The sequence below is a fragment of the Lolium perenne genome, chromosome 2 (assembly GCF_019359855.2).
Source record: "Lolium perenne isolate Kyuss_39 chromosome 2, Kyuss_2.0, whole genome shotgun sequence".
NCBI classification, from domain to species: domain Eukaryota; kingdom Viridiplantae; phylum Streptophyta; class Magnoliopsida; order Poales; family Poaceae; genus Lolium; species Lolium perenne.
In genome coordinates this window covers 57,393,323-57,418,460 of record NC_067245.2, presented here as the reverse complement: position 1 = coordinate 57,418,460, position 25,138 = coordinate 57,393,323, and the positions used below count along the sequence as shown (strand labels likewise).

At 46.6% G+C, this 25,138-nt stretch overlaps 1 protein-coding gene across 1 annotated transcript; it reads left to right on the top strand.

Moving 5' to 3' along the window:
- Nucleotides 1–13,878: 13,878 nt before the first annotated feature.
- On the top strand, nt 13,879–15,886 carry LOC127322875 (uncharacterized). Its single transcript, XM_051351293.2, has 4 exons — nt 13,879–14,228; nt 14,400–14,608; nt 14,996–15,068; nt 15,562–15,886. The coding sequence occupies exons 1-4, from the start codon at nt 14,030–14,032 to the stop codon at nt 15,735–15,737; spliced, it is 657 nt and encodes a 218-aa protein (XP_051207253.1). The 5' UTR covers nt 13,879–14,029; the 3' UTR covers nt 15,738–15,886.
- The last annotated feature ends 9,252 nt before the right edge of the window (nt 15,887–25,138 follow it).

Genomic DNA, 25,138 nt, shown 5'->3' with positions numbered 1-25,138 from the left:
GTTTTCTTCGCTGAGTGGTGGGATCGGGTTTGGCGGGGCCACTGTCACTGACGTACGCGGGGAAAACGACCCCGCCGCTGTGCCGTCCGGCTACGTACCTCGGCGGACTATCCTCTTTCCTCCGGACTTCTCCCCCGCAGGTCAAAAAAAAAAAAAAAGACTTCTCCCCCGCATGGAATTCACCGAGAGCGATGCATGCTGGGCCAAAGTTGCACCCACAGTCAACTAGGGCCCTGTTTGTTTGGGCTGCAGCTTTTGAAAAGCTGTTGAGCTGTGGAAATGCAGCTGTAGGAAGCAGCTGTGAGAAGCAGTGATTTGATGTTTGGTAGAAGTCTTTGTGGATGGGCTAACTTTGTTCTTTGGTAAGAAGGATGAAATGTCTGAAATGCCCCTAAATGCTGATGAACTTCTATAAATGCCGATTTGAGACGAATTAGCTAATTCTGAGTGTTTGTAACATAATTGACATGCTTAAGGATTGAATTATGTTGAAAGACTTGTTCATATTAAGTATACAAGACTTGTCCATATGAACCCAAAAGAGCAACAAGTTTGTAACCAAATTACCTCAATTAATTTTTTTGCTAGAATAATTTTAAATACGATATTAGCAAAATAATTTTGTTGTGTTTGATTAGAAATTATTTTTAGCTTTGGATTTGTTTTACAAATGATTTAAGTTTTTAGACACAATGTTTGGAATTGATATAGATCGTTTCTTTACATCCATCCACGAAGTATATCGGTATTGTTGGTACCAAATATTGTTGAATTTTGGGTAAATATACCATATACATACACCAACAAATGTGTAGCAATTCCCCTTGGCTGATCTAAAACTGATTAACAACACTAGGCATCAGCAAAACCGGGAAAAATGGCACGCGATCGAGAAGCAGTTGCTCAGGCAATCTGAAACACTGCGGAACAATTTGGTGACAACCACCATTTCTGGACAGTAACGAGCATCATAACAGAAAATGAGGCACCAAACAAACGAAATTGACAGGGAACTGCTAAAGCTTTGACATTTAAGTTCATCAGAAAAATTCAACAAACAAATGGCAACATTCAGACATTCAAGTCAATCGTTTCGGGAGGAGCTCGGCGGGGAAGCAGGGTTGCCGGGGTCGGAGCAAGGCAGCGGCGAACGAGAAGGAAGTCTTGTGCGAAGGAGATCGAGGGACGGTTGGCGCGAGAGAAAGCGGCGGCGGGGAAGCAGGGCCGACGGGGGCGGGAGGAGGTGGGGACGACGGGAACGGAGCGCGGGAGGAGAACTGTGCGCGGTGGCCGGGAACAACTCGGTCGGCGGCGGGCGAGGCTACGGCGGCGGGGCGGGTGTTGGCCGTGGGGAAGCGAGTGGCGGCGGGGCGGAGGAGGTGGGGGACGGCAGGGAACGGCGCACGGGAGGAGGGCCCTGCGCGCGGCGGCCGGGGACAGGGCCGGTCGGCAGCCAGGGGCCGGGCTCTCCGGCAGCGGCGCGGCTGCAGGCGGGGACGGGCGCGGTTCCTAACCGTAGCTATCGAGAAAATGGGGGCAGGTTCTCTGTAAATATTTCAAACCATTGAGGATAGTTTGGTCATCCGCAACTCGGGAAGCGGCAGAATCGCGGGAAGCACCTCTCGGGGTGCTTTCCGGCTCGGGGGTCTCGCGCAGTGTATTTCTGGGCAGCGCTTCTGGGCAGCGCTTTTCAATAGTTGGGTGTTTGTTTGGGCTTCCACTTTTAGACCTCAAAAGCAGAAGCAGAAGCCCAAACAAACGGAGCCTAGATCTGCACACGTCTAAAGAGTGCAATTTTTTAAATAGTCTTTCGCCACGCTATATTAATATAATAACCACAATACAACAAACATGCTGAGGCAACAACACAACCAAACATAAAGGAAACAACAGAGAAAGAGAAAAAAGAGTGCAAATTTAGGGTTTAGTATGTGCAGCTTTAGGTGGCTGAGATTTTTCAGCAATTCCGCGCGTACTTTTTTCTTAATCAAACAGATACATATTTCCAACTTTAGAACTTGAACTTGTGACCCCCTGGGATTGTGAATTTTTTCCCCCTTCGCATACACGTCGGTCCACACTCCATAACAGAGATAGCACGATCACTTCTCTCGTTAATTCATACTAGCTGCGGTGGTAATTGCGTAGTGAGAGAGAATTGTGACACTGGTCATTCACAAGTTACACCTTAATGCTCCTAGTAAATATAGTCTGGCACGGGCCAATTATAACTCTGTACCATAAAGTTCTAAATGAGTGAACAGTAGGGGTGGAGGCAGGAAAAATATTTAGAGGGGGCCAATAGAACATAAGATTGCTTGGACGGGGCTGCAGAGCCAATATTTACAAATTTTAGAGATCAATCTACGTGTATTTTAGGAGCTCTTTCAGAAAATTTTGCAGCATAGGGAGGCCATGGTCCTAGCTGGCACTCCAAGCTCTGCATGATGATAGTTGACTTTATACACTAGCCTAGTACTCCCCTACCTAAACTATGTTGCATATAAGATTTGGTCAAAGTCAAATTTCATTAAACTTTATCATCTATATTAATAAAAATGTAAACATATACAATAGAAAAATAATATGTTTACAATTGTCATGAAATATATTTCATATTATATGCATTTATCATAGTAGATCTTTGTATTATTATCTAGTTAAATTTTGCATAATTTGACTTGCACGAAAAATTATGCATGTATTTGACTTGTCCATAAATAAGTGCACATGCGGGTTTTCCAACATAAATTATGAAATGGAGTAAAATATATATTGGAAAGATGCATCTCTCCTCTTTAATTTTGTCACCTTCAATGAGCTATGTACATATGGAAAACTAGGAGAACATGTGCTCAATATCATTGGGTTTGATTCCCGTTGTTATCACCAGAATTTGACCGGATCAGAGGTGGGCCGTGATTAAAGATGGGCTTGAAGAATATACACGGAAGATATACATGAATCGGCCTTGTGCACGAAGTTTGGGCTAGTTTGCCCGTGTATCTGTAAATATAGTATGATACGTGTCGGTTAGGTAGAATTTGGCTCGTACACGGTTGGGATTATTCCCACGTTAGAAAGTCTACGGACTATAAATATGTATCTAGGGTTATTGAGAAAGACAACAATCACGTTCACAACAAACCAATCTAGGCGCATCGCCAACCCCTTGTTTCGAGGGTTTCTTCCGGGTAAGCATCATGCTGCCTAGATCGCATCTTGCGATCTAGAAGCGATATCGTTTATTCGTTGTTCATGCGTTGCTCGTGCTGAAGCCTTGTTGATGGCGAGCAACGTAGTTATCATAGATGTGTTAGGGTTAGCATTGTTTTACCACGATACATGCTTTGCTCCATGCTATCCCTAGACATCTAGCCGCCTTTACACCTATCTTAGGTGTAAGGGCGGCACCTTGCTTGATCCGTGTTTAGTAGATCCGATCTGTTATGATTGCTCCTTGTTCTTCAAGGATTAGTTTGACATCTGCATAGTTAGGCCTTGCAAACGGGTTGAAGGGTCCAGTAGCACGTAGGGTGTAGTTTGCTAGCCCTAGATAAGATGTTCTGGGAATCAACTCCATGTTGGTTTTTAGGTCTTATCTAGGGCTGGTTTATTATCATCTTGCGTGACTGCCAGGCTCAATCACGTGTAGGATGTTCCGATTATGCGGTGAAAACCCTAAATCGTCGTAGGTCGTTTTAGCTTCATATTGATCAAGCAGGACCACCATGTGATCGTAGACCTCATACGAACCATGGGTGGATCGGCTCCTTGAGCCGATTCACAGGACAACCTGAGAGCCGATCGAGGCTCGTATTTAATGTTTACGTGTATGCCATGCAGGAAACTAAGCGAAGCAAATCATCACCTTCCTGACCAGGTATAGGTCAGGTGGCACGCCCTTGCACCAGCATCGGGACGTGCGTGCCGGAGCTTTGCGGGCCGTCGCTCGAGGGACCAGGGCCAGCCGCAGTTCTGGGAGCCTCCCGGCTCTTCGTGTTGCCCGTCGCTACTCGCCGGTGGGTTTCGGACGCCAACACATTCTGGCACGCCCGGTGGGATAGTCTTCGACATCAACGGCATCGCCATCTGCATCTGAGATGGCGGAAGGTCCTCCAGTTACGTACGAAGATCTGACTGAGGAGCTCAAGAAGAAGTATGACGATGTCAAAGCTATCTTCGAAGCCGACCTCATCGGCTCTTTCCAGAGGACCCGCTCACACGGCATCAGGTGGAAAGGGTTCTCACCTGAAGGCGCGCTCGATGGAGTGGACCTGTCTACCCCTTCAGAAGAACGCACCAGGTCTCTTCGTCAGGAGGTTAATCACATGGTAGCTCATTCGCTACACCGCCATTCTGAGAGCCTGGTGAACGCTTTGGAGCGTGTCGCGCTTCGGGTGATCCAGGAAATCATGAGGCACCAGTACTCTCCGACAGGACCTGCTCTAGGGACTCACCAAGGAGAAATACCACTCCAGACCCGACCACCGCTGCCGTTCGCGCTGGCAGCACCAGAAGTGCCGAGTTCACCGGCATTCATCGTCTACAAGATCGGTGGTGACCCTAGTGATTACCAGTTCTTGTATGAGGCGCCTAAAGAGATCCCTCACGGATACACGTGCACATACGTGCCGGCTGATGAATCGGGCACTCCACGAACCGGACCGCAACGAGCGGGGTTTCGGAGCGGCGGAGGGGCTTTTGGATCAGATCTTGAGAAGCAGACGTGGCTAACTAAGTATGCCACTCCAACAAATCTCCAAAGCTCAACTCCTGCAGCTAGCTCAGATCTTGAGAAGCAGGCGTGGCTAGCTAAGTATGCCACTCCAGCGAATCTTCAGAGTTCAACTCCTGCAGCTAGCACCGCGGATCAGATCAGTACAATCTTGAGAGACCAGTTCGGCATGGTGCCGAAAAGGAGGGCAATCGGCTATTCCAAGCCGTACCCCAACGAGTACGATTTGATCCCGCTACCACCCAAATATCGGCACCCTGAATTCTCCAAGTTTAGTGGGTCAGATGGCTCCAGTTCAATCGAGCATGTGAGCCGATATTTGGCGCAGCTGGGCACGATCTCAGCGGCAGATGCACTACGTGTGAGGTTCTTCGCACAGTCCCTCACAGGATCGGCTTTCGGTTGGTACACCTCGCTGCCACCAGACTCAATCCGGACTTGGAAGCAGATGGAAGAGCAGTTCCACATGCAGTATCACTCATAGGCTTCCGAGGCTGGCATTGCCGATCTAGCACAAGTACGGCAGAAGCGCGGAGAAACAGTGTCAGAATACATCCAGCGCTTTAGGGCCATCAGGAACCGATGCTATTCGGCTCGTTTAACTGAAAAAGAAGCAGTCGAGTTGGCGGTGGTGGGTCTCGCATCGCCGATCAAGGATATGGCTTCCCAAGCAGATTACCCTTCACTGGCGCATATGGTTCAGAAACTGTCATTATATGAACAGCGCCACCCAGAGTTGTACCAGGACAAATTCAAGCGTGCGGTAGTCCTGGTTGAGACAGAGGAAGATGAAGGCTCTGCGGGAGATCAAGAGGTAGCAGTGGCTGAATGGACTCGGGGGGCAAGCCCCGTGTCCTGCAAGTGGGTTAAGCCACAAGGTCCTCCAAGAGGGTTTGACTTCGACGTGACCAAAGCTGAGCAAATTTTCGACCTCTTACTCAAGGAGAAGCAGCTAAAGTTACCCGAAGGCCTCAAAATCCCTACGGCACAGGAGTTGAACGGAAAGCCATACTGCAAATGGCATAACACATTCACCCATACCACCAACGACTGCAGGGTGTGGCGTCAGCAGATCCAAATGGCGATAGAGCAATGGCGTCTAATCTTCAGCCAGTACGCCATGAAAGTCGACACGCACCCCTTCCCCGCCGTTAACATGGTGGAGTGCACTTACCCTGGGGGGTGCCAGCCAGGTTTCTCGTTCAACATTAACATGGTCGGGCCTGGGCACCACTCTGGTAAGGACAGAGACGAGGGCACCCCCTCTCGTGGCAAGGACAAGGAGGAAGCCGCTCCACGCGATCGGCTCCGACACGATGGCAAGCGCTACATCACAGAGGGAGAAGTGAAGAATGTGCGATATCAACGACCTATCTCTGATCATCTCCTCAACAAATATGTGAGTCAGTACGACCAGCGCCGGCGATACAAATGGATTTACGACGAAAGAGATCGTCTGGCTAGCAGGGACGCCAGGAGATATCGTCGGCATGATCGCGACGAGGAGAGATATGAGCGCCATGCCAAGGAAAAATCAAGAGAGCAGGACGACGTGGACAAGCACTGGGATTGTCCCTTCTTCAAACACTGCTGGGATTCAGGAATGAGCCGATTGCCCACAATCGGCAACTGCCCAGAATGTAGACAAAAGAAGAGGGGCAGAGGAGACGTGTCAGTGTTCAAGCGTCTAGGACCTCTCCCATCTCGGAACAGGCAAGCTGAGTCCTCTCGGGTAGAAGATCTCGAGGAGTTAGAAGATGACGATGAAGAAGAAGAAGATAAGTACCACCGGCCAAGGTGGTGCCCTGATGGACTCAGCCGTTCCCAAAAGCGTAGGGTTCAGCGATTACGTGGCTTGGAGGAAGCCGAAAGGTTATACCTGCACACGTTAAGGAAGGCGCGGCCTGATCTAGCCGCGAAAATTCAGCGAACTCTGGACGAAGAGGTTCGACCACAAAAGAAGGAGTGGCGCCCCAAGCAAAGGAAAGCCGATGACGAGACATCGGCTGGTACAAACATGGTGTTCATCCTGCCAGCAGAGTTTTGTGCTCCTGGAACAGAAGAGGCATCTGTGGCACAACTTGACTGCGGCCCACGGCCGGTTATTTTTGAGAAGCCACGAGAAAGAAGTTACAGACACCTGAAGGCCCTGTACTTACGAGGTTATATCAATGGGCAGCATGTCAACAAGATGCTGGTGGACACCGGAGCGGCAGTCAACATCATACCATACTCCATGCTACGTCGTTTGGGACGCTCTAGCTCGGATCTGATCAAGACCAACGTAACACTGAGCGATTTCAATGGCCAAGCATCAGAAACACAAGGTGTTCTGAACGTGGATCTGACCGTGGGGAGGAAAACCATCCCTACGACATTCTTCATTGTCGATAGCAAGAGCACCTATGCTGTCCTGCTAGGGAGAGATTGGATCCACGCCAACTGTTGCATTCCATCCACGATACACCAATGCTTAATACAGTGGGATGGAGATGAAGTCGAGGTCGTCCACGCAGATGACTCAGCCGAGATCTCAACGGCTGGCATGAACGTTTGGGAGACGGCAGGCCAAGAGCCACTCTCCGGCATCACTTTGGACGACTGCGAGCGCATCGACGTGACAAAAAATGGGGTGAGGCTGGTCTTATCCACCGGCCTGACCGTATAACAAGAGCAAAGGCTATGGACGTACGTGGCAAGGCCGATCCTTGTGATTGGCCCCAAAAAATAAAAAGTGATGATCTTGTCTCAAGCATGTCACGTAGTTATAGTAAAGCACGACCAAGATGTAAACCTTCATTGAGCAATGCAATCAAAATGGGGGCCGATTCCAGCAATCGGCCCATATTATTATCCTCGCCATACGTTTTGCCTGTGTTCAGCGTCGATCTAACAGGTGACGGAAAGTTAGGGTATGGGTTTACATCGGCTGATGAGCTAGAAGAAGTCGACATTGGTCCTGGGGATAAGCCACGACCAACTTTCATCAGCAAAAAGTTAGATCCACACCTCAGGAGCCAGATGATAGCTCTGTTGAAAGAATACCCAGATTGCTTTGCATGGGATTACACAGAGATGCCTGGGTTAGACAGGAGCATCATTGAGCATCGGCTCCCTCTCAAGAAAGGATTTCGGCCGTTCCAACAACGAGCACGTCAGATGAAGGCCGAAATTCTTGAAGAAGTCAAGAAGGAGATCGAGAAAATGTTAGCCGCCGGGTTCATCAGGCCATGCAGGTATGCTGAATGGATCTCCAGTATCGTACCTGTAGAGAAGAAGGACGGCCGATGGCGTGTGGCCATAGATTTCCGAGATCTCAACAGAGCCACCCCAAAGGATGAATATCCAATGCCTGTGGCAGAAACATTGATCAATGCAGCTGCTGGCCACAAGGTGTTAAGTTTCATGGACGGCAACGCCGGCTACAACCAAATTTTCATGGCCCCAGAAGATATACACAAGACTGCATTCAGAGTACCAGGATCGGTGGGCTTGTTTGAATATGTGGTCATGACTTTTGGGTTGAAGAATGCCGGTGCAACGTACCAATGAGCCATGAATTATATTTTTCATGATCTGATCGACAAGTTGGTGGAAATCTACATCGATGACGTGGTGGTCAAGTCTGTCTCCATGGAAGGACACTTGGATGATTTGCGACGCATCCTAGACCGGACTCGGAAGTTCGGACTGAGAATGAATCCAAATAAGTGTGCCTTTGGTGTGACGGCCGGTCAGTTCCTAGGTTTTTTGGTTCATGAACGAGGAATTGAGATCGGCCTGAAAAGTCAGGAGGCAGTACGTACCATGCAGCCGCCTACCACGAAGAAGGAGCTCCAACGTCTTATCGGCAAGATCAACTTCGTCCGACGGTTCATCTCTAATCTGTCAGGACGAATTGAGCCGTTCATGGCGTTGGTGAAGATCAAATCTGATGACGAGTTTCACTGGGGGGCAGAGCAGCAGCAGGCGTTTGACAAGATTAAGCGGTATCTAACAACGCCGCCTGTGCTAGTTCCACCTCAGCAAGACAGGCCGTTCTATATCTACTTATCGGTAGCTGACACGTCCATCGCTTCAGTAGTGGTGCAACTCTATGAGGGTGTTGAAAAGGTCGTTTTCTACCTCAGCAGAAGGATGTTGGATGCAGAGACAAGGTATCCTGAGGTCGAGAAGTTATGCCTCTGCCTATTCTTCACCTACACCAAGCTTCATCATATCCTTTTGACGGCAGAAATCATCGTCATATGCAAGTCAGACGTTGTCAAGCACATGCTGTCGGCTCCTGTTTTGAAAGGCCGACTTGGTAAGTGGATGTTTGCGTTATCGGAATTCGATCTCCGGTATCAGCCTGCGAGCGATCAAGGGACAAGCGTTGGCCGATCTCATAGCTGAACGGATCAATACTAATATAGCAGCACTATCTGTGCGTGCATGGGCTATGTTCTTCGATGGATCGGCTTGTGACGATGGTTGTGGCATCGGCATTCTGCTCGTGTCGCCTCGGGGGGCAACATATTCCTTCTCTATCAGGCTATCTACCCCTTGCACCAACAATGTCGCTGAGTATGAGGCAGTGCGCAAGGGAATGGAGTTGCTTTTGGAAGCCGGGGCAGAGGCGGTGGAGCTTTTTGGAGACTCGAAGTTGGTGATCTCCCAGCTCACGGACGAATACAAGTGCGAGAGTGAGTCACTCTTCCCATATTGGATGGAATGTCGTGAGCTGATGACACATTTTCGGTACATCAACTTCAATTGGGTCCCAAGATCTCAGAATACCGACGCTAATGATCTCGCACAGATGGCGTCAGGATATAAGGACATACCAGACGGGTCAGAAGTTCGAGTGCGCTCCCGGAACAGGATGACTGGAGAGCCGATATCTTCAATTACTTGAAGGATTCGGCTCGGGGGGCACCTAAACGGATAAGGTACAAGGCCATGAAATATGTCCTTATAGGAGATGACATGTTCTACAGGACGTTGGAAGGGTTACTACTCAAATGCCTGGGACCAACTGAGTCTAATCGGCTCTTACATGAGGTGCATGAAGGCGCCTGTGGAACTCACCAATCGGCTCATAAGATGAAGTGGCTGATCAGGCGATCAGGGTTTTATTGGCCCACCATGCTTGAGGACTGCTTCAAGTACTACAAGGGATGCCAAGCGTGTCAGATGTTCGGGAAGGTTCAGATGGTACCCGCATCAGCAATGAATCCCATCATCAAACCTTGGCCATTCCGAGGTTGGGGCATGGATATGATCGGCAAAATCCATCCTGCGTCGAGCAAAGGCCACGAGTGGATCCTGGCCATTACAGATTACTTCACCAAATGGGTGGAGGCCGTCCCTATGAAGAAGGTAAAATCAGAAGATGTGATCAAGTTTGTAAAAGAACACGTCATTCATAGGTTCGGGATTCCCCAAACCATCACGACCGATGGAGGTTCGGTCTTCATTTCTAAGGAATTCAGAAAGTTCTGCGATGACATGGGAATTAAGCTGATCCGATCATCTCCATATTACGCTCAAGCCAATGGGCAAGCTGAAGCGTCCAATCAGAGCCCGATCAAGCTGATCAAGAGGAAAATTGACGAGAACCCTAGGGTTTGGCATGAAACGTTGTCAGAAGCTTTGTGGGCCTACCGCATGTCATGCCATGGAGCTATAAAAACTTCGCCATACCAGCTTGTCTATGGGCAGGAAGCCGTATTACCTTGGGAAATTACGGCTGGATCGAGACGTGTCACGTTTCAGAATGATCTAACAGCTGAAGAGTATGCAACCCTGATGAGTGATACTATTGAGGATGCAACGGAACTTAGACTTTGGTCCTTGGAGAAGATTAAAGAGAACAAAGCCAGGGTAGCTCGTGCATACAATAAGAAGGTGAGACCAAAGAAATTTCAGGTTGGTGATCTAGTATGGGAAGCCGTGTTACCATTAGGAACTAAGGATAAAGCATATGGCAAATGGTCTCCTAATTGGCATGGTCCGTACAAAGTCGATCAGGTATTGAAGGGCAATGCATACATGCTCGAGCAGCTGGACGGTGTTAAATTCCCAATAGCCGTCAATGGTCAACACCTCAAGAAATATTTCCCAAGCATGTGGGATGGTGGACAGTGAAACATGGGGGCCGATGTATAAAATCGGCCAGTAAAAAAAAATTATATGCAAATCACAGCCGATGCGCAGACATCGACTTGAGAAATATGGATACCAGTACAGCCGATGCACGGACATCGACTTCAGAATAATAAAAAGCCGATGCAGAACCATCGACTCTAGATGAATAAAATCAATGGAGCAGGTTAACAGATTGGTTTCAGGCCAAAGTCCTTGGCATTTGAGATGATTCTCCCATTGGATTTGCTGAGAAGTTGAATCTGTGCGCTTGGAGGATGGCGTGAACACGGATTAGACCTGTTGTGGCCTTAAGTCGCATTTTTAAGTAAAAGCCGATGTCTTGCCATCGGCTCTTTGAGCGTTGACTTCGTTTGGCAATCGGCAAATTGAACGAGAAAACAAAATTAATAGAGGGATATTTTCTTCATTAATAAAGGGGATTTGTTACAAAGAAAGAGCCGATTGCTCAAGGGAGGAAGAACAAAAGAAAAGGTCTATTGACCAATCTGCTACTACTACTACTAGACCTATACTAGTAGATCCTACTCTACGGGCCGTTGCTGCCCTCGTCGTCGCCATCGGAACTCTCGTCGGCGCTGCTGCCGGCGGGCTCCTCGTCGCTGCTCCAGCGGCCCTCATTGGGGGCCTCCTCCTCTTCATCATCGTCGTCGTCGTCGTCTGACCCCGCGCGGAAGCGTTTTGCCGGCGGGTAGTCCTCGAGGGAGTCGTCGTCGTCTTCCTCCTCCTCTTCCTCGGAGGAGGTATAGTCGTCCCAGGAGAACGAGTCATCCTCGCTCTCCGATTCCAGTTCCCCATCGGCGAGGAACTGGAGGTCTTCGTCTCCGCTGGTCAAGGACTTGTCGTCCTCGGACCAGACGGAGGAGGCGTGGTCCTCCTGGTCCCACTCCTCTGGGGCGCGCTTGTCGTGCGATGCCATCGGATCCCACTCCGGCGTGGGTTCGCGGGAGGAGGAGGAGGAGGAGGAGGAGGAGGAGGAGAAGGACTGGGAGGAGAGATCCGACGAGGCGGAGGAGGAAGAGGAGAAAGACATTGCTACTGAGATTGGGGTTTCTTGGTGCCGATGGCCAGAACAGAGCAAGGGGATAAAGTGGCGAACTGTTCGAAGCGGTTAAATAAAAGGGAGATATAGTGGAGATTCAATGCCACAACAGTTTCCGAGGAAGTGGTGCCCAAAAGAAAAAAAACTGCCAGGTCATGCGGAGAAGTTGAGAAGTCAAGGCATCATGATGAAGGATACTGCGACGGTTTTGCCCTGCCACGACGTGACCCGACGAGGAAAAAGCAGCGTGGTTTTGGAATTATTATTTCCAAAACCAGGGGGGCATGTGTTATCACCAGAATTTGACCGGATCAGAGGTGGGCCGTGATTAAAGATGGGCTTGAAGAATATACACGGAAGATATACATGAATCGGCCTTGTGCACGAAGTTTGGGCTAGTTTGCCCGTGTATCTGTAAATATAGTAGCATACGTGTCGGTTAGGTAGAATTTGGCTTGTACACGGTTGTGATTATTCCCACGTTAGAAAGTCTACGGACTATAAATATGTATCTAGGGTTATTGAGAAAGACAACAATCACGTTCACAACAAACCAATCTAGGCGCATCGCCAACCCCTTGTTTCGAGGGTTTCTTCCGGGTAAGCATCATGCTGCCTAGATCGCATCTTGCGATCTAGGCAGTATACGTTTATTCGTTGTTCATGCGTTGCTCGTGCTGAAGCCTTGTTGATGGCGAGCAACGTAGTTATCATAGATGTGTTAGGGTTAGCATTGTTTTACCACGATACATGCTTTGCTCCATGCTATCCCTAGACATCTAGCCGCCTTTACACCTATCTTAGGTGTAAGGGCGGCACCTTGCTTGATCCGTGTTTAGTAGATCCGATCTGTTATGATTGCTCCTTGTTCTTCAAGGATTAGTTTGACATCTGCATAGTTAGGCCTTGCAAACGGGTTGAAGGGTCCAGTAGCACGTAGGGTGTAGTTTGCTAGCCCTAGATAAGATGTTCCGGGAATCAACTCCATGTTGGTTTTTAGGCCTTATCTAGGGCTGGTTTATTATCATCTTGCGTGACTGCCAGGCTCAATCACGTGTAGGATGTTCCGATTATGCGGTGAAAACCCTAAATCGTCGTAGGTCGTTTTAGCTTCATATTGATCAAGCAGGACCACCATGTGATCGTAGACCTCATACGAACCATGGGTGGATCGGCTCCTTGAGCCGATTCACAGGACAACCTGAGAGCCGATCGAGGCCGTATTTAATGTTTACGTGTATGCCATGCAGGAAACTAAGCGAAGCAAATCATCACCTTCCTGACCAGGTATAGGTCAGGTGGCACGCCCTTGCACCAGCATCGGGACGTGCGTGACGGAGCTTTGCGGGCCGTCGCTCGAGGGACCAGGGCCAGCCGCAGTTCTGGGAGCCTCCCGGCTCTTCGTGTTGCCCGTCGCTACTCGCCGGTGGGTTTCGGACGCCAACACCCGTACGATGAGAGAGAAGCAAATTTTGCTACTTTAAAGTGCATTGAGAAAATAAGAGTACACTCTTTTGTTGATAAAGTTTGAAGATAGGTTTCCACTTATTTAAGGATGGAAGGAGTATATCGCACTACCCTGTTTCAAAACACTCCCTCCGTCGTCATATTCTATGAAGATTGTCTAAAATTTGTTAAAATTTAAATATATCTAGATGCTATTTAGTGTTTACATACATATAAGTTTTAACAAATATTACACAATCTTTATGAAATGGAGGGAGTGTAAGTATTTTAAAAAATCTAAAGAAAAACCTACCTTTCATAAGGGAGGTAATGCTGTCTTTTGTTTTTTTAAAATTCTAAATTAGCTTTCTTCTAAAAACTTATATAATATTTATTTTCGTGTAGCCTGATCTGACCGGTTTTTAATCTGACGGTCCACGTTTGTTGCAGGTTGTAAGCCACAGCAGCAGAGGAAAAGAAACGGCTGGCTCAGAGGCGGGCAGCCAGCCATGCTGCACCGGTCTCTTCTCCATCGGGCCGATCGAGGATCCACTGCAGAGTGCAGATAGAGCGGCGTCACCGCAGCGCCACCCAACGGAACCAGTGGACAGGAACTATCCGTCCACCAGAACGCGCCGGCTGCGCGCCAAACTCCCATGGCGATCGGGACTCTTCACTCGCCGAGGCTGACTGGCCGGCCGCTCGCGGGCCGGCACGCGGCGGCGAGGTGCAAGTGCTCCGCCGCCCCGCTCTTCGCGAAGCGGCTGCCGCTCGTCGTCGCCTTCCCTCGCTCCGGCGCGTCCTGCTCCGCCGTGCAGGAGTCATCCGCCGCCGCTGCCGCCGCCTCCACCTCAGGTATGTACTCACATTAGATCACTCAGGCTGAATCGCTGTCCACTCCTACTATCAGTGCTGCGATCGAGTGGCGTAGTGCTTACGTTAGTCTCTGCTGGGTGAAGCTTGGAAACGTGGGGTGCCTGAATGGATGTTCCTGATTTTTTGGTTTATACTGAATTGCTGACGCAGTTACTGAGAAGAAGGATGCGGACGGTGAGAAGAAGGAAGCCGCCGCGGAGGCGAAGCCAGCAGCCAAGCCCGCAGCGGCCAAGCCGAAGAAGGCACCGCCCAAGCCGCTGCCGGAGATGATGCAGGAGGAGATCATCCCTCCTCTCAAGACTGCGCTCGAGGCCGAGGAGGACGTGTCCCAAGTCGTGCTGTCCTTCCAAAACAACACGGTGAGACCAAGTGTGATTGAAACCTGTGCTATGGAACAGCTACTAAACTAGTATTACCGATCAGTATTCAGTAGTGATCACATTTCAACTGCATGTACTAGGCATGTCATTGGCTCATTTGCATATTTGCACACCATTGCCACATACAGGTAGTAAGCAGTAGTACGTTCTGGTGGTGTGATTGCAGCAGTGTTAGTGCTTGCTTAAATCATCTATTCATCCCTGTCCTGTCTAGCCATCGCACAATGCTAGCAGTAACATTTGTCTAAAAAGAACAACGCTAACATAGTGACGCAGTTGGTCAGGATTGTGAAAACGCTGTAATTTGATCCATACAGCTCCAATGTAGCTTGGCATTGTTCTAACCCTTCAGGTGCTGAATTGCAGTTGGAAGGTTCCTTCGTAAAGGAAGACATCCCCTATTATTTCTGGGCCTTCTTTCCACAGGGAAACCTGACAGGTACAAAAACTTACAAACCCTTGTGTTGTTATACAATGCTGTTTTACTTGCCGCTAAGTCGATCCTTTATGACCAAAAGTTGCGAATTTCTCATCAAGAATTTATTGCAACCGATTACTTTCTAACCCGAAAACTATGTCACAAGAATACCGGTTCTGCTTTCATCAAGCTTTGCATTCCTTAGGAGCATAATTTACAATGCGGAAAACTGTTGGAAAAAGGGCACAGTGCTAACCTGAATCTCACCTCTATGAACTGACAACCAAAGGACATAAGGCTATTTCTTCCTTTGCTATGCTGTATATGCTATATTTTATTTGCTGAGAATACAGTTGACACTCCATGTACTAGCTAGTTCGTTGTTTCTTCCAAACTTCTGAATTTCTATTCAAAATTACTGCAATCGATCACTTCGTCACCAAAAAGCTGCATAATAAACCATTTCTACTGTCAACTAATCTGGATTCTCAATTTAATGAACTGACAACCACAGGACCTAAGGGCTTCGCGATGACGTCATACTCCATGGAGGTGAGCACCATCGAGCCCTTCCTGATCGACGAGAAGAAGGTCACTCCCGAGTACGTGGTGTTCTGGGTTTACAAGAGGCTGGCTGGCCAGGGGATCCTCCCGGTCTGGAAGGAAGAGGACCTGAGCCCAGCAGAGTAGCAGTAAGTAGTAACACATGCAAGATACAGCATACAGGGTGATCATACGGGCACAAGTTCTGTGTATAGGATGTCCATGTCTAATTGTGAATTGAGTAAAAGCTGCGGTAAAAGTTCGTTTGCTGATATCTTAGATAATCTTGATGATCATATCTTTTGTTCCATTGTGATCTCGATGATCACAATCTAGCATCATCTTCTTTTGGTGATGGTCGTAATCTTGATACTTTGATAGTCATGTCGTGTCATATCATGTGAAGTAAAAGTTCTCTGGAAAAGAAGAAGAGTAAGTAGGACTGTAGTAGAGTAAATTGCATTGGTGGTTCTCGCAAAAAGAAAAAGAACATTGCATCGGTGGTACATCAACTTGCTCTATTATTTCCATTTCAGTCCACAAACTCGGAAAATATTAATTTACTTCCAACCGCGTCACTTTGCACCAAATCACCCCGATTCAAGTAAACAAGTTACTCTATTCATATAAGTTCTAAAAACTGACCCAATAAGTTAATAAAATTTTATAAAAAATCAGCAACCTAAGATTGACTATGTCATAGATAAAAAAAATATATATGTACATTTACGATACCAAATCAATATTATTTTAGTCACTAAAAATTAATTTTGCATATTGTATGTATTTAATATTGTAGATGCGGTATTTTCGTATAATATGGTCAGACTTACAATACCAAATCAATATTATTTTATTCAATTTGTTTGCAATTTTTAGATATATAAAGTGGCCTAATGCAAAACTAGTTGAACAACCTATATGATATAATAATCAACTTCAAGCACGATGGACATCAAAGAATAATAAAAGGGATAGAAGTAACCGATCTAAGCACGTGGAGACGATGATGTATCCCGATGTTCATTTCCTTGAGGGGAAGCTAGTCATCGTTGGAGCAGTGCGGGTTACCACGAAGGACCACTGACGCCACGGAGGCACACCGTCTTTTCTGTGAGCTTCTTCCACGAAGTAGAAGCTCAATCCACTAGTGAAGACCTTGGGGAGGCCTCCAATCTCTTACAAACTTTCTGTGCAATCACAAGACAATTGCTCCTGGCGACCACTACCGCCTAGGAGTCCTCAATCTCTATGAGTAACAAGATCGAAGCAAGAACTTGACACAAGGCTTAAATCGCAAATTTAACCGGTGGAAAGGGAGAGGAGGAAGAGATCTCTTTTTTGGTTGGATCCTCTCTCAAAACGGTTCGTTGAATCTCTCAAGATCAAGGAGTATGATGTGTAGGAACATTAGAGAGTTCTTCATATGAAAAGGCTCCAATCTAAATATAAAAAAGTGGCTAAGAAAGATGATCCACGAAATTAGCACTTTCTTTAAATAGGAAAACTAGTAGTTTTGGGTGCAGAGAGTGTATGGCCGGCTCCAGGCCCGGTCATACCGGCCAGACCTGCTGGTTGCGCACGCTGGCAAGGGAGGGGGTAGCGCCGACGGCCAGTATGACCGGTTGATACGTGCATTTTGCATCATCATTATTGCTACATATAGAGTTAGTTTTCATTGCTATTTTCCTTCATACATTGTTATTTATGAATTTTTAGATGATTTATGGGACTTTCCTACAAAGTCTCCTTCTTTGGTATTTAATTCATGGGAGGCAGAAAACCTCCTTTTTCGTATTTTATTTGTTTCAGAACTTTCTGGATCGCAAAAATTCAAGAGAAAATTACCGGATCAGTTTTTCACCCGAAGGAAGGCCGTGAGCGAAAGAAGCACGTGAGAGGGGCCATGAGGTGCAAACGGGACCAGGTGGCGTGACCCAACCTTCTAGCCGCGCCACCCATGCCCGTTCGCACCTCGGGCATCGTTTCGGCCCCCCTTTTTATTCCAGATGCTTCGTTTCGCCCAAAAACATCAGCCATATTTTTCCCGAGATTTATTGAGGCGGCGGCGGAGGCGAAGGTCCTCTCCTACTCCGGGAGAGGGCAGATCCTGCTACACCGGTGCCTCCGGTGAAGGGGAAAGCGACGCCATCGACATCCCCACTCCTCCTTGGCTTGAGAGGAGGCATCTCCATCAACATCTCCACCAACACCATCATCACCACCATCTCCATCTACGAGATCAACGTCATCCCCCTCATAGTTTGTGTTGAACTGAACCCCGGATATTGTTTTTAGTGCAATTGCATGTTCGTGATTGGTACTTTGTCATTATTTGGTGGGGAGATTATATATTCAGATTTTGTTGGAACCATTATGCCTCTAGTCCATATCATGTTTGTCACTTGTGAGTAGTTCCCCATGTTCCCGAGGGCATAGGATGAACTGGCTATGATTTTATATGATGTTCAATGAGTATTTGGTCAATTTTTCTATCTTTTATGTTGTTCTATGATGGTTTTATGCGAACGTCGACTGCATATTACCTAACTTATATGGGCTCATAGGGTTGCACTTTGATGTAATGCATTAGTGTTGGAGGGGTCAGAATGACAGAAACTGTCTTCCAACAATATGGGTTGCATTAGAGGGGTTTATGTCGGGCACCCTAAATCTTATGACTATGATGGGACATTAATGTCTTAATGACTCATGTACTTGCACATGAAAATGACTCTAGGATCCATCATAATGGGTGTATTTGCACATGCTTATGGCTGCACCTAATTAAGGCTCCACCCCTAATTGAATAAAGCTTGACAAGATATTTACCATGTTGTTTAGAACTGAGATGCTAGTGAATCCATGCCGCCCTCGGGAACTTTTGTCTCATATAAGAACACACACTTGAGCTTGTCCTCTTGTTGCATAGAGAACTGGGGTTTTCTGTGATCGAGAGCATTTACTTATATGCTATTTACTTTCTGCACTTTATTTTTATTGCAAAATATATACCCAAAACACCAAAACCATTACTTTATTACTACTGCTTTCTTGTTATTTTCGCTAACCAATACCTTCACCTCCTTGTGGGTTCGACAACCTTCCTTTATTGAAAAGTACTACAACTGATCTCCTGCACTTGGGAGCCATCATCAGCCATGGCTCGGGTCATACCGGGTGAGCCTGCTGCTTGCGCCAAAGGCAGGGGAAGGAGAGGAGGACTGCCGCCACTACATGCCTGGTATGACCGGCCCAGTTGTCTATTCGCGCCGAAACGAAGAAAGAGAGGCAACCTTAAAGTGCATAGAACCCCCATGTGTAGTTTTGGTAATTAATGACAATCCCTATGGACTAATGTTTGCATTAAGTTATATGTGTAGGAGTTGTCCATAGGCAATGCTTGAACCATAAGTTGGCGTCAAGGTTGCAATAGAAGAAATGAGTTGCAAGTTCAAGATGAGTCAACTCGAAGATCTCATATGCTTGAAGCTTGCCATTCATATGTGTTCATGGATATGTGAAGATGCAACGAAGAAGAAGCTCTCCCATAGTGGATTATGGGGGAGCAATCCGCAAGACTTCATCAAGCAAGCACAATCAAGAAAGGCGTTCCATATCGCGGCCAAGATCGTCATCATCGAGCTCAAGTGGAATGCGCAAGGATAAGGTTTGCTCTTGATAGGGTTTCTTCTTACCGGTCGTGTGATTTAGTTGGGAGACCGGTTTATAGGATAGTGGTCGTACTATCAAGGGGCTCTCGAGTGAGTAAATCGATCGTATCGTTCGGAGTGCGGTCAAACCTTTGCATCCTTGCATCATCTTTCTTGGTTGTTATTTGGATCTTTTCCATTTGGTGTTTTAGAGCTTGTGGTTATTTCAATGACAAGCTCTAGTTCATCGAAAACAGATTCCACGTATATCACTTGTTGTTGTGTTTTCGATATTGGAGTTTTTCTCGGTTCTTCGGGTTTAGAGATATCACTCTAATATGCTTATAAAATCACCCCCACTAGTTTCCATATTTCCAACAAAATTAGTTTCGTCTCATTTGGATTTTCCAATCTCAAGTTATGTGCATTTCAAATTTTAGTTAAAAAGAAAAAAAGGGGAACATTTTTTTGGTCGGTACTACCGCCCGCGCTACCGGGCTCGCTACCGATCAGCTAGTTTTGCTTCCAGTATACCTGGATCTTTTACCGGTACCTAAGACGGTACCAGGCCCGGTGGTACCTGATGGGATTCGTAGCATAGAAAATAAAAAAAATTCCTACCGCAAGAACGAAAACCAAGCCAAGATGCAATCTAGAAGATGGTAGCAACGAGGGGATCACGAGACTAACCCTTGAAGATTTCCAAATCCTACAAGATTAGATCTCGTTGTTGCAGAAGATGATCACTTGCCGCTTTCAAAAGCGCGTAGAAGACCTTGACGGTGCCACAGTCGGGCAGCACCTCCGTACTCGGTCACACGTTCGGTGTTGATGAAGACGACGTCCTTCTCCCCGTTCCAGCGGGCAGCGGAAGTAGTAGATCCTCCTCGGAATCCCGGCAGCACGACGGCGTGGTGGCGGTGGTGGTGGAGATCTCCGGCAGGGCTTCGCCTATGCGCTGCGGGAGAGATATGTGGAGGAGGGGCGGCTAGGGTTTGGGGAGAGGGGGGCTTGGGCGCCGGCCTCAAGGGGTGCAGCCAAGGTTGGTGGCTTGAGTGGCCGGCCCCCTCCCCTTGTCCCTCTTTTTATAGGTGGAACCCCCAAGATTTTGACTCCAAGTCTTCGAATAAGACCCCAACTCAAAACTTGCCATAAGGTGGGAAACCTACCCAAGGTGGGACTCCTACTCAAGGTGGGACGCCCACCCTTTCCTTGGGGGGGGGGGGGGGGGTGGCCGGCCACCATGGGGTGGAGTCCACCTAGGACTCCTCCTCCTTAGGCTGGCCGACCATGCTAGGTGGAGTCCCTCCGGGACTCTACCTTCCATGGTGATTTCTTCCGAACTTTTCTAGAACCTTCTAGAACCTTCCATAAATGCACCGGATTATTTTCAAACTTGGAAAATGAATTCCTATACATGAATCTTATTCTCCGGACAATTCCGGAACTCCTCGTGATGTCCTGGATCCCATCCGAGACTCCGAACAAAACTTCGAACTCCATTCCATATTCCATATCTACTTAAACGACATCAAACCTTAAGTGTGTCATCCTACGGTTCGCGAACTATGCACACATGGTTGAGACCTCTCTCCAACCAATAACCAATAGCGGGATCTGGAGATCCATAATGGCTCTCACATATTCAACGATGACTTAGTGATCAATTGAACCATTTACATACGATACCAATTCCCTTTGTCACGCGATATTTTACTTGTCCGAGGTTTGATCATCGGTATCTCTATACCTCGTTCAACCTCGTCTCCTGACAAGTACTCTTTACTCGTACCGTGGTATGTCATCTCCTATGAACCATTCATATGCTTGCAAGCTAATTAGACGACATTCCACCGAGAGGGCCCAGAGTATATCTATCCTTCATCGGGATGGACAATATCCCACTCTTGATCCATATGCCTCAACTCATACTTAATCCCACCTTTATAACCACCCATTTACGCAGTGGCGTTTGATGTAATCAAAGTACCCTTCCGGCATAAGTGATTTACATGATCTCATGGTCGAAGGACTAGGTAACTATGTATCGAAAGCTTATAGCAAATGAACTTAATGACGTGATCTTATGCTACGCTTAATTGGGTGTGTCCATTACATCATTCATCAATGACATAACCTTGTTATTAATAACATCCAATGTTCATGATCATGAAACGATGATCATCTATTAATCAACAAGCTAGTTATACAAGAGGCTTACTAGGGACTCCTTGTTGTTCACATAACACACATGTATCAATGTTTCGGTTAATACAATTATAGCATGGTATGTAAACATTTATCATAAACATAAAGATATATAATAACCACTTTATTATTGCCTCTTGGGCATATCTCCAACAGTCTCCCACTTGCACTAGAGTCAATAATCTAGATTACATTGTAAGGTACCTAACACCCATGGCATTCTGGTGTTGGTCATGCTTTGCCCTAGGGAGAGCTTTAGTCAACGGATCTGCCACATTCAGATCAGTGTGTACTTTGCAAATCTTTACTTCTCCATCTTCGATGTACTCGTGAATCGAATGAAAACGCCGCTTGATATGCTTCAGCTTCTTGTGTGACCTTGGTTCTTGTGCATTGTCGATGGCACCCATGTTGTCACAATAGATGACTAGTGGGTCCAATGCACTAGGAACCACACCAAGCTCAACAATGAACCTCTTCATCCATACCGCTTCCGATGAAGCCTCCGAAGCCGCTATGTATTCCGATTCTGTTAAAGACTTTGCCACCGTGCACTGCTTGGAGCTGCACCGGCTTACTGCAGCACCATTCAATATAAACACGTACCCAGACTGAGACTTAGAGTCATCAGGATCAGTGTTCCAACTTGCATCGGTGTAACTGGTTACAACGAGCTCTTGGTCACCGCCATAACAAAGAAACATATCCTTAGTCCTTTTCAAGTACTTCAGGATATTCTTGACCGCTGTCCAGTGTTCCATTCCTGGATCACTTTGATATCTGCTAGTCAAACTAACAACATGTGCTATATCCGGTCTAGTACACAACATGGCATACATGATAGAGCCTACTGCCGAGGCATAGGGGATCTTGTTCATCCTCTCTCTTTCTTCTGCCGTAGCCGGACCTTGAGTCTTACTCAAGACCTTACCTGGCAACATCGGTAAGAACCCTTTCTTACTTTCATCCATTCTAAACTTCTTTAGAATCTTGTGCAGGTATGTACTCTGTGAAAGCCCTATTAGGCGTCTTGATCTATCTCTATAAATCTTGATGCCTAAAATGTACGCTGCTTCACCAAGGTCCTTCATTGAAAAACACTTATTCAAATAACCTTTTACACTGCTTAATAGTTCTATATCATTTCCAATCAATAATATGTCATCTACATATAATATAAGGAATGCTACAGAGCTCCTACTCACTTTCTTGTAAATACATGCCTCTCCATGACACTGTATAAACCCGAAGTCTTTGATCACCTTATCAAAGCGTCAGTTCCAACTCCTGGATGCTTGCTTCAGTCCATAAATTGAACGCTGAAGTTTGCATACCTTGTCAGCATTTTTAGGATCGACAAAACCTTTGGATTGTACCATATACAACTCTTCCTCAATGTCACCATTAAGGAACGCCGTTTTGACATCCATCTGCCAAATCTCATAATCGAAAAATGCAGCTATTGCTAACAAAATCCTCACAGACTTTAGCTTCGCTACAGGTGAGAAAGTCTCATCGTAGTCAACTCCTTGAATTTGTCGGAAACCCTTTGCGACAAGTCGAGCTTTATAGACAGTAACATTACCATCATCATCTGTTTTTCTCTTGAAGATCCATTTATTCTTGACAGCCTTGCGGCTATCAGGTAAGTCTACCAAAGTCCACACTTTGTTATCATACATGGATCCCATTTCGGATTTCATGGCTTCTTGCCATTTGTTGGAATCTGGGCTCATCATCGCTTCTTCATACGTCGCAGGGTCTTCATCATTGTTGTCCACAATCATGACATTTAGACAAGGATCATACCAATCAGGAGTGGTACGCTCCCTTGTCGATCTGCGAGGTTCAGTATCTACCTCGTTCGAAGTTTCATGATCATTATCATTAGCTTCCTCTCTAATCGGTGTAGGCTGCACAGGAACATCTTCCGGAACTGCGCTACTCTGATCTTCGAGAGAAGGTTCAACAACCTCGTCGAGTTCTACTTTTCTTACAGTCACTTCTTTAGTGAGAAACTCCTTCTCAAGAAAGGTTCCGTTCTTAGCAACAAAGATTTTGCCTTCGGATCTGTGATAGAAAGTATACCCAATAGTTTCTTTAGGGTATCCTATGAAGACGCATTTCTCCGCTTTGGATTCTAGCTTGTCCGGTTGTAACTTTTTCCACATAGGCTTCGCAACCCCAAACTTTAAGGAATGACAGCTTAGGTTTCTTATTAAACCATAATTCATACAGTGTCGTTTCAACGGATTTAGATGGTTCCCTATTTAAAGTGAATGCAGCTGTCTCTAATGCATAACCCCAAAACGATAACGGCAAATCAGTAAGAGACATCATAGAACGAACCATATCTAAGAGAGTTCGATTACGACGTTCGGACACACCATTGCGCTGTGGTGTTCCCGGCGGTGTCAACTGTGAAAGTATTCCGCATTTCTTTAAATGCATGCCAAACTCATAACTCAGATATTCGCCTCCGCGATCAGAACGCGGAAACTTAATCTTCTTGTTACGTTGATTTTCTACTTCACTTTGGAATTCCTTAAACTTCTCGAAAGTTTCGGACTTATGTTTCATGAAATAGATATACCCATATCTACTCAGATCATCTATGAAGGTTAGAACATATCGATAACCACCGCGCGAGGCTACACTCATTGGTCCGCACACATCGGTATGTATGATTTCTAATAAGTATGTAGCTCGCTCCATTATACCAGAGAATGGAGTCTTAGTCATTTTTGCCATTAGACATGCTTCGCATCTATCAAGTGACTCAAAGTCAAGTGACTCAAGTAGTCCATCGGAATGGAGTTTCTTCATGCGTTTCACTCCAATATGACCAAGACGACAGTGCCACATATAAGTAGAATTATCATTCAATTTAATTCGCTTAGCATCAATGTTATGAACATGTGTATCACTACTATCGAGATTTAACAAGAATAAACCATTCATGTCAGGCGCATGACCATAAAAGATATTATTCATAAAAATAGAACAACCATTATTCTCAGACTTAAATGAATAACCGTCTTGCATTAAACAAGATCCAGATATAATGTTCATGCTCAACGCAGGCACCAAATAACAATTATTGAGGTTTACAACTAATCCCGAAGGTAGATGTAGAGGGAGCGTGCCGACAGCGATCACATCGACCTTGGATCCATTTCCAACGCGCATCGTCACTTCGTCCCTCGCTAGGCTTCGTTTATTCCGTAGTTCCTGTTTCGAGTTACAAATGTGAGCAACCAAACCAGTATCAAATACCCAGGCACTAGTACGAGAACCAGTAAGATAGACATCTATAACATGTATATCAGATATACCTTTCTTCTTCTTGACAAGGCCGCTCTTCAGATCAGCCAAGTACTTGGGGCAATTACGCTTCCAGTGCCCCTTACCATTGCAGTAATAGCACTCAGTATCAGGTTTAGGGCCACCCTTAGGCTTCTCAGGAGGCGCGGCAGCTTTCTTGCCGCCCTTCTTGACGTTGCCCTTCTTAGGTTTGCCTTGCTTCTTGAAACTGGTGGTCTTGTTGACCATCAACACTTGATGTTCATTCTGTATCTCAATCTTAGCAGACTTTAGCATGGAGAAGAGTTCATGTAACTCCTTGTTCATGTTCTGCATGTTGTAGTTCATCGCGAAGTTCTTGTAACTTGGTGGCAGTGATTGGAG

Coding starts and splice junctions, on each gene's coding strand:
- LOC127322875 (XM_051351293.2), top strand. CDS start 14,030: ATGGCGATCGGGACTCTTCACTCGCCGAGGCTGACTGGCCGGCCGCTC. Junction 14,229..14,399: donor TGCCGCCGCCTCCACCTCAG/GTATGTACTCAC, acceptor TTGCTGACGCAG/TTACTGAGAAGAAGGATGCG. Junction 15,069..15,561: donor TCCACAGGGAAACCTGACAG/GTACAAAAACTT, acceptor TGACAACCACAG/GACCTAAGGGCTTCGCGATG.